Source organism: Genypterus blacodes, unplaced genomic scaffold (assembly GCF_046128005.1).
Source record: "Genypterus blacodes isolate CSIRO-AG114 ecotype Tasmania unplaced genomic scaffold, CSIRO-AGI_Gbla_v1 ptg000112l_1, whole genome shotgun sequence".
Lineage (NCBI taxonomy): Eukaryota > Metazoa > Chordata > Actinopteri > Ophidiiformes > Ophidiidae > Genypterus > Genypterus blacodes.
Genome location: NW_027466916.1, coordinates 2,455,614 through 2,464,729, shown reverse-complemented (window position 1 = coordinate 2,464,729; position 9,116 = coordinate 2,455,614). Strand labels below are relative to the sequence as shown.

General features: G+C 44.4%; 2 protein-coding genes across 2 annotated transcripts; one reads left to right on the top strand and one right to left on the bottom strand.

The window, feature by feature from the left end:
• Positions 1-16: 16 nt before the first annotated feature.
• LOC143009662 (sushi domain-containing protein 6-like) lies at positions 17-5,106 on the top strand. Its single transcript, XM_076161721.1, has 9 exons — positions 17-208; positions 770-905; positions 1,478-1,669; positions 1,889-2,080; positions 2,473-2,664; positions 2,794-2,988; positions 3,086-3,218; positions 3,371-3,780; positions 3,865-5,106. Exons 2-9 carry the CDS (start codon positions 794-796, stop codon positions 3,888-3,890), a joined length of 1,452 nt encoding a protein of 483 aa, XP_076017836.1. The 5' UTR covers positions 17-208; positions 770-793; the 3' UTR covers positions 3,891-5,106.
• A 73-nt stretch (positions 5,107-5,179) lies between these two features.
• Positions 5,180-8,780, bottom strand: LOC143009664 (hepatic sodium/bile acid cotransporter-like). The gene is made up of 4 exons (XM_076161724.1): positions 6,937-8,780; positions 6,574-6,778; positions 6,193-6,371; positions 5,180-5,928 (listed from the first exon to the last, which is right to left on the bottom strand). Exons 1-4 carry the CDS (start codon positions 7,416-7,418, stop codon positions 5,559-5,561), a joined length of 1,236 nt encoding a protein of 411 aa, XP_076017839.1. The 5' UTR covers positions 7,419-8,780; the 3' UTR covers positions 5,180-5,558.
• Between the last annotated feature and the right edge of the window lie 336 nt (positions 8,781-9,116).

Here is a 9,116-nt window from a genome sequence, read left to right as displayed (position 1 = left end):
AGGCTGCTCAGCTGACGCTCCAACACAGCGCAGCTAGGCTAGCGCAGCGGGCAACAAGCTAGTGGGTAGCGGTATTAGCTCGTTATTTCCGCATTTCTACGATGTTTCCCCGGTGAAAGTGTTCGGTGAAGCGGATATTTTTGGATTCCTAACAAATGTCGTCATTGTGAGAGAGCGACGGTGGAGAATCTTAGTCAGCGTTTCCGTGGTAGGTGACAACGCGAACATTTGGCAGGCTAACACGGCTAAAAGCTAATAAACAATGACAGCTAGGTGTGATGCCTTACAATGGGGCTTGTGTTATTGTATGTAGAATTCGACGCTAGTGGTTTGTTGTCGTTACTTTGGTGTGTGTTTTGAAATGTTGTGACTATTGTTTTGTCCTTTTTGTCGTGACGGTATTAGTTGTGTGAGAAGATCAGGGAAGCGCTGAAAATGGGCGTGTAGCTGCTGAGAACGGACCAGCACAGTGAGAGAAACAGGATGGAAGATGAGATGATGGTTCATTCATCTGACGAGCAGCCATTAGCTATCTGCAAAATAATTCAGCCTGTTAAAAAAGCCGCTTCAGTTATTATTTCCTAATTGTTTTCTTAGTCGTTTTATGAAGGCTCCACACTCACGCCCACTTCACTGGCAGCAGTCCAGCCTCTGCAGAATAATACCTGCACCAGGGAGGCAGGTGTCAGCATATGGACCAAGCTACGGGGGGCGGGCTTTCATCCATGCATTATTTATAATCTTTGTAATGAAATGCATTTCTCTCCAGGTTCAGTTGACTCTGCGGGGGAAGATGTGCAATGGAATGATCGAGTCAATATCAAGCTCCTTTTGGGCCTCGGACACCAAATGGTCCCTCTCCCTGCTGCTGCTACTGACTGCTGTTTCCACTGGCAAAGGCTCAGGTAAGAGGCACACATGCATTCAATCTCAGATGAAATGGAACAAAATACGTGTTGTTAATGTGGAGTTTGTCAAAAAAAAGTTAAACGTTCACTGTTTATAAGGAGATTGCAGCTGTTGTTTGTCGTCGTCGTCGTCGTCTTCTTCTTCTTCAAAGTTTTTATAATGTATATGTAAATGGAGTTGATTTTGCATGCTGCTTAAGAACTGACATACTGTGTTGATGTTTTGTCCCTGCTGTGTGTTTGAGGAGTGAGAATAGTATGAACACAATGCAACACAACATCATCACTAACTGTAGTTTAAACATTAACTATAGTAACTAATTACAGATGAATCACCAATCTGTGACAAGCTCTTCTACCTTTGAATACAGGTTTAATACAGGTTATTGCATCATGTATGGGTTTCAACGGTAATTCCTCTCCTGATGGTTACCATAGGTCATTCTATTGCTGTTTCTTGTGGGTTGGGTGTTGGGTAACACTTCTCAAATCAGAATGAAAATATTTATGGAATTACTTCAAGTGAAAACCCGAGCAGTTAATTCAAATGTCTGTTTTTCTGTCCCCAGGATGTGTGAGGCCATATATGGTTCAGAACAGCTGGGTAAACCTCACAGAGACCAACAGGGGCCTGTTCCCTGTGGGCACAGTGCTGCAGTACAGCTGTGACCCAAGTTACCTGCCAGATGGACCCAGCATCCTCACCTGCACCCCACTGGGCCGCTGGTCCTCTGAACCACCGCACTGTATCCGCAGTGGTGGTAAGAAGTCCTGTCTCTACCTATGATCTGTAATATTGAGTCACTGTGTGTGAAACAGCCCAGCATATTTAGACTGTTAGGGACTCTGGTGTTTCATAACACAGAAGTCAAGGACATATGTATCTTTTCTTTGATCAAAGTCAAATCTGTGAAGGCTACAGCAGAAACATCTCAAATAACAGGCTGCTGTGTGCTGAACTGTATTTGTTTCCTCCTCAGCATGTCTGCCCCTCTCTGAACCTGAGCATGGGGGCTACACCTGCCACCCGTCCCCCTGTCGAATGTTCTCCCACGGCACTGTGATTGAGTTCTATTGTGATGAAGGCTTTGTCCTGAAGGGAGAGTACAGCTACCTGACCTGTCAGGACGGACAGTGGGACGGCCCTGTGGAGATCAGCTGTGTGAGCCAAGGTGGGTCAGATCTCCAAGCTGAGTCCATCACAAGGTCGCCTTACATTAAAGATAACCAGACAGTTTTATTTGCTGACTTCCTGTCTAAGGAGAGTGAGTGAGTGAGGGAGTGTGAGAGAGAGAGAGCATAGGAAATGAAACTGTCACTGAACTTAACGTGCTCTGTGTGTGGTTCCTTGTTATTTTACAGACAGACCTTGCCAGTCTAACAGTCTCAGTTTTTATCCACCATTGTCTCCATAGCAAACATTCATTCAAACACCATAGTCACACATAACAGAAATTACAAAGATTAACATACCAGGATTTTATGTGTCAGCTCTCTTTAACATAAATCAATGCTTTCCTTTGCCTTACGCAGTTGTTTATTTGTCAATATTGTGTCTTTTCAGGTTGTGTCCGACCCTTCATGGTGCAGCATGGCACAACTAATCTGACAGAGACCAACAGAGGCTCGTTCACTGTGGGCACGGTGCTGCAGTACAGCTGTGACCCTGGTTACCTGCCAGATGGACCCAGCATCCTCACCTGTTCTGCACTGGGACACTGGTCCTCTGAGCCGCCTCGCTGCATACGCAGTGATGGTAAGGACCAACCTCTTTAAAGTGCTGTGTTCATTGCTTACTCCTGCATGTAGCCAGACAGACGATCAGAGAACCAGAAGTCGATCTCATTATCCTTCATTTTATTCTTTTCTTTCTTTCCACGGGCAGTATGCCAGCCTCCTTATCAGCCAGAGAACGGGGGCTTCACCTGCCACCCGTCACCGTGCCGACGGCTTTCCCATGGAACTGTGATTGAATATTTCTGCAATGAAGGCTTTATTCTTAAGGGAGAATATAAATACCTCACCTGTCAGTATGGAGAGTGGGACAGCCTGATGCAGATCAGCTGCATCATGGAAGAAGGTACAGTGGAGCGATCACATTAATATGACACAGGTGTGCCCCCGAGAAGAGGAACTACATATTTTAACTAATAGGTTTCTCTTCATCCTTCTCACAGACGGTGATTCATCTTTACCATTGGGGATGCCTGCCTTGTCCATAGTGGCATCCACAGCCAGTTCAGTGGCCCTCATCCTGCTCCTGGTGGTGCTGTTTGTGCTCCTGCAGCCAAAACTCAAGACCTTCCATCGGTGAGACTATACATGAAGTAATAACTAGATTTAGAATGCATTCATCTGCTCATGCCACTCATGATGTAACTAGCAACTAGGTACATGGAGAATAGATTTTTGATTGACAGCAGTGGAGCAGTGTTAAAAGTCCTCTGGCTCTCCACACCTAGGCGTGACCAGGGGGTCTCCGGCCAGCCTGTGTCAATCATGGTGGAGGGCGTCCAGGTGACTCTCCCCTCGTACGAGGAGGCCGTGAATTGCTCAAGCGGCCCGGCCTCAGCCTCGGCTCTCAGCTCGGAGTCCCGTGTTCAGATAGTGCTGTCTGAGGGTCAGCACGCCACAGTGTCAGAAGCTGGCCCCTCCAGGCCTTCCTCCCTCAAACCGCAGCATTCGGAGATGGCTGTGGTCCACCATGCACCGCTGTCTTCATCCTCCTCCTCCTCACCCTCACCTTCATCCTCAAACTGGGTTCTGGAGCATGCAGGCGCCGCAGCTCCTCTAAGCTCTCAAAGTAGGTCACCTGCAGGCAGCGACCAGCACAGCTTGGCCCTATTGGACTCTGAGATGGACTTCTCTGATGGTGAAACTCTCTTCATATCAACTTCTTTCACTTGTTTAAAAGTTCCTCTCTCTAAAGGTGCTGACTTTTGTCTCTTGTCTACAGATATGCCGTTACTGAAGGAGGCCTGAAACTCGCTGCGGCCTTTGGATTAACCTGAGACAACAGCGTCACCGGCCTGTAGCAGTGAGCTGGATGTCATTTAGGAGCTTAGCTCTACAGTTGCCGTCGCACACAGAGAAGCCCAGCTGAAGAGGCCCGGGCTGATGCTGCGGCTGAGCCACAGTGCTTCTTTCTGTCATCCCAAAGGAGAGGAGGGAGGGAACACATGTACATACACATTTAGAATTTTATAGGAATTTCAACACCGTGTTTGTCTAATGTCTGACACGCATATTTATTTGCTCTTTTAACCATCAACTCAGCTTGAAGATAGGCAGAAAAGAAAGGGCAGCTCTGAGGGAATGTGTCTTAATAACGGCTCTTAAAAAAACGATGATTTAACTCCGATTGGGGAATTTTGGGAGGAAATCATTTCTTATTCACTGTTTGTTATTGTATCAAAGATGCATGAAGGCCGGCTAACCCACTCAACATTTCCTTTGACTACTTTTGTGATTAATTAGAGGTTATTAATCATAACTCGCGTCACGTGTAAGGCTTCATCTATAAGGCTGCTTCTCCACCTAAAGGTTGGGATTTTTCAGACTCACGTTGTCTCTTCTATTTAAGTGACTTATTGCTCCACATGTACTCTCTTCATACTCACCGTGCCCCAATGGCCTTAGCTTTCCACTTCTATGCACAGGCGTCTCTCAAATGTACAATAAGGACTTTTAAAAGTGAACGTGGGTTAAACGGCTCCACTGCTTGGTGTTCGTATGTGTGGCTTCGTCTGACACGTTACCTGTATACCTGGGAAATATGATATTGTTAATTTATTCAGGCTTCTTGGGAAATCTCCAATGGGATAACAGGAGTGAGTGTTTAATTTATTTGTCCAGAATGCTGTTGACCAGCATTGGCTCCTTTTTAACGCTTCCACAACTCACAGAAACCTTACTTTGAGGGATTATAGGTCTTTTCACTTTACACGTTTTCTCGATCTACGGCAGGCACGTTATTACGCGACACTGTATCATTGATCATGTGACTCCAGTACAAATAATAGGAGGTTGTACAGCGTATTGTAATGTCAGTGTTCATTTAGTTGGGCATTCCTTTGAATTTACTTTTGGGCTTTCTTGTGAATACGGCATTTTAATACATGTATAAAGTACTTTCCTCTGTATGCACCGTTCAGTTCATTTTGATTAAATATTATTTGAGATGTGCAATCTCTCTGCATCTTTGAGCTTTCTGCATCTTTGTGTGTCTACCTGGCACAAAACAGATTGTGTTAAGAAAGATAGATAGATAGATAGATACTTTATTAATCTCCAAGAGAGATTGATATTAACTGAGATGACAGATTAACTGTCATTTAATCAAATTGCTGTGATATTCATACTCAGTTTTATTGATATAAAACTTCTCATTTCATTCTTACAGCTGAATATAAAAATTAATGTTATTTCTACTTCAAAAATGAGTTAGTCTTCATTTGAAATTCTGTATCGCAAGAGTGAGAATCATGCAAATAGTGTTTTCGTGAGTGTGCGACAGCGAGGCTTCTGATTGGCTCCGTCCTCGGCTTTCAGGATTCCGCTCCCCTTCACTTCTCTGCTGTGCTGGGTTGTGGTCTGTGACGTTGCGATCTTAGGTGGTGTTTGATTTTCTGCCCCCGAGCTGCTCTGAGACTAAGGCTGTTTCACTTCCTCTCCTTTCCCATCAGCAGACTGTCTCTTCTGTGTGAGAGGAAAGAGCGACATATTGCCTGTTTGTGTGGTATGAATGCTCATTGCTAAAATATGTAAAATGTCTGTTTTTGACCCCTCCACCTCCCAGGCCTGACTGCTGTGACATTTACCTTCAGCGGATGGCTTGAGTCTGTGGTACCATCTGAAGCACAGGATGAGAAGAGAGGCCACAGTGCACTGTATTATCATGTACAACAAAGGGAAGAGGTACATGGCTCCGATTACATGAAGGGGAAAGGCCACTGACAATATGGTGGCACACAGCTGGATGTTCTGACAGCCCGTCTCCATGCAGATGGTTCTGCTGCATCTAAACAGAAGAAGGAGTTCAGTAGTTGAAGAACAAGATAAGATAATTTAGTTAAAAAATAAGCACGTCTTTTTCTGGGTCGTATGGTTTATCTGACTTCTTTAAGCTTTCACTGTACAAGCAAAGATTTATCTATGAGTATTTGGAGAACATACTGTACAATGGGTTATCAACACTTGCTTGTAAAGCCTGAGGTGACTTTTGACATTGATTAGGGCCAGGACCTGCATTAAGAGGCATGTCGATTGGTGCATTTTCACTTACGGAGGATCCATTTTGCAGATGATGGACAAAACATATCCAAGAGTGAATCCAGTCAGTGACAGCAGCACTGCCACACTCAAGAGTTTAGGCGTGAACACAAGCAATATTGTTGAGCCAACGAAGATGGCAGACAGGATGCCAACTATCACCGCAGAAATGAGCAAGATGATGATGCCAACCTGAGGAAACACATCACAGACGTCATTATCTTCCCCCAATTATATTTGAACATGGGCATCAAAGCATGAAACCTTCTTTTGAGACTACAAGATACAGTAGACGGTGAATTTCAACTCATCCCTTTAGCCCAATTGTTTTAAAAGTTATCACAAAGCATTAGCCTCTTTTTCCTGAATATCTTGACCCAACCAGGAGGCTCACCTTCAAGATGACGGGTGAATACTTTGGTCTGTAGTGATTAATGGTGATACCAATGCTACATGGCACCAGGCTTAATGTGAGAGCGATTAAGATGCCTATGTATGGAACAGCATTTTCCGGGCTGGGAAAGCCTTGGCAGTAGACAAAGAGAAGCAGAGGCATCATACCCAGAGCCAGAACAGAGGAGCATGTGGTCATTGTGATGCTGGAAGGGTAGCAGAGAGAGAAAACACTGTTGACTCTGTTACATTTGTGCAAAAGGGTAAATTTGTCGTAGAACATCTGACATTTGCCCTGAGCAATCTTGTGCTGATACAGCCAAGTTGCATACAAGCAGGGATCAATACATCAATGAGGGTTTACCTGAGGTTCATGTCACCTTTTATGGCCAGCGAAAAAATGTTTGATAAGGTTCCCCCTGGACAGCAGCCACAGATGAGCACCGTCACTGCCTGCATGGGCTCCAGCTGAAAGACTTTTCCAAGGCAAAAAGCAGTCATGGGCATGATGCCAAACTGGGCCAGGAGTCCAATGGTCACCGCTTTTGGCCGGAGGATGTGGCTCTTAATTTTGGAAATCTCCATCTTGCAGCCAAGGGATATCATAGTCATGAAGAGGATTACAACTGTAAAGATTTCAATGGCAGTGCTCATGGTCCGGTTCCTGGAGGAGGGCAGCAGGAAAACGGAAGTCCCATTAAGAGAAACATTCTCTCCACTGTAGACAGGAGTTGTTCCAGTGTAGTGTTCCTCTGTCATGTTCATGGCGGCACTGACCAGCACTGGGTTTACTGTGCTGTGGCTTTCACCTGTCACACAAACCAAATACATCAGCCAGTCTGACATTCTTCCTTTAATGACTACATCTGTTACACATTTGTATTATTATACTCATCTAAAAGAGTTGTGTGTGTTAAGCAGTGTGGTGAAAGGAGTTACGCAATACCTTTGGATTAGTGGCTGAAATGATTACACAAAGATTAAAGCCACAGTAACTAAAACTCCCCAAATCCATTTGTTAATCTAGTCAATGTTTTCCAAGTATCTGTTACTTTGAACGCTCATACTGGTACATACAGCGACTTCATGGCAGTGCTGAACACCTGCATGCACGTGGTTTTCCTCTCATTGTTCTAAGTGCTGTTGGTTTATTAGTGAAGTGTGTTGGTTCAAAAACTTTGCCAATAATCTGCTTTGTGTCGTATCTAACTGACAGATCCAAATCCAGTTTCATTACTGTGGATCCCGTGGAAGTTATTTTTGTGCCACAATATGCTCAGTAAAATAAACAGGTACAAAAATAAATAACTTTCACGCACGTTTGTATTATGTAGATGGGATAAAGTGCGCTGAAGTGAAGAGGAGGAGGATCATTGAAGAAGGATAATGACACTAGAGAGTAAGAAACATTGCCTACCTTCATTTGAGACCAGCTTCTGCCGCTTCAGTCTTGTGGTGTTGCCTTTTTCTCACAGGCAGTTTACCCATCGCTGCTCACATGTTTTATCCTCATCCCCTTTTCATTGTGTTTCCCCTCCCCATTTCTGTCACATGGCAACTTGGTGGTTGTAAATACTGAAATAGACTCCCTCAGAACTGTTTTGGGGGGAATTACTTGCACATCTGAAGCTAAACAACACAATTCCTGTGAAACCAGCATCCCGGGGTGTTACTGGAATTCCAGTTCCCTTTTGACACCAGCTGAAATACTGAGGTGCTTCCTTGGTTCCACACTTTCAGGGCAGCGTGGGAAAAGCCCTATTTGGCTTGGCTTGATTATGTGGACAGAATGTAATTGTTGCTGCGGCACAAAAAGGGGCCCTGATTCCACTTTGCCTCGCTTACACATGCAGACGTCAATTAATATTATGAAACACGGCAGAGGGTTAAGTTCACCACGCAGTCTTTTCAGCCCGGCCTCTTGCTTGTTGAGAGGCTGGGCTTCATTTGCAAAGCCAAGACCTCTGCTTAGGAGTCACATGGTGCAAAAGGCTGAAATGTTGTTTTGCCTTAAGCTCTGCTGCAGATTTAAATCTCCACACACCTTGTGTAAAACAGCAGCATAAGTCATAGTGACAAGCTCAACAAGTTCAGTCTGGCTTGTTATGTTCTTTAGCTTGCATGCTGCCCTCTCCAGACATTTTGTGTAATAACTTATTTGTCTATTAATGGATAGATGGATGGATTTTTGATGCCGGCTGACCTCCCCTATTTACCAACATCATGAATGGTTATTCTTGTTTGGCATTTATAATCATTATTTATTTGGCATTTTCAGTGCTTAAAATGTTTCATAAAAATGCCTTTATGTGGGATTACTGTGGAGCTGAGTTTCAATGACTGAATGATTATTGTGTTTGCAGCTTGCACACATAGGCACGTGCATCTGGAATGCTTTCCTTGAGGTCAGGCAAGCAGTGGACGCCTCCACAGGCTGTTTACAAAAAAAGCAGCATTAATTGCTTTTGATCCTTGTTGCTTCCCTTCAATAAATCTGACAATATTCATCTTTTGATATTTGAATTATGTGAACGAGTTTCTGTT

Coding starts and splice junctions, on each gene's coding strand:
- LOC143009662 (XM_076161721.1), top strand. CDS start 794: ATGTGCAATGGAATGATCGAGTCAATATCAAGCTCCTTTTGGGCCTCG. Junction 1,670..1,888: donor GCACTGTATCCGCAGTGGTG/GTAAGAAGTCCT, acceptor TTTCCTCCTCAG/CATGTCTGCCCCTCTCTGAA. Junction 3,781..3,864: donor TGAGATGGACTTCTCTGATG/GTGAAACTCTCT, acceptor TCTTGTCTACAG/ATATGCCGTTACTGAAGGAG.
- LOC143009664 (XM_076161724.1), bottom strand. CDS start 7,418: ATGTCAGACTGGCTGATGTATTTGGTTTGTGTGACAGGTGAAAGCCAC. Junction 6,779..6,936: donor AAAGGTGACATGAACCTCAG/GTAAACCCTCAT, acceptor CTACCCTTCCAG/CATCACAATGACCACATGCT. Junction 6,372..6,573: donor ATTCACCCGTCATCTTGAAG/GTGAGCCTCCTG, acceptor GTGTTTCCTCAG/GTTGGCATCATCATCTTGCT.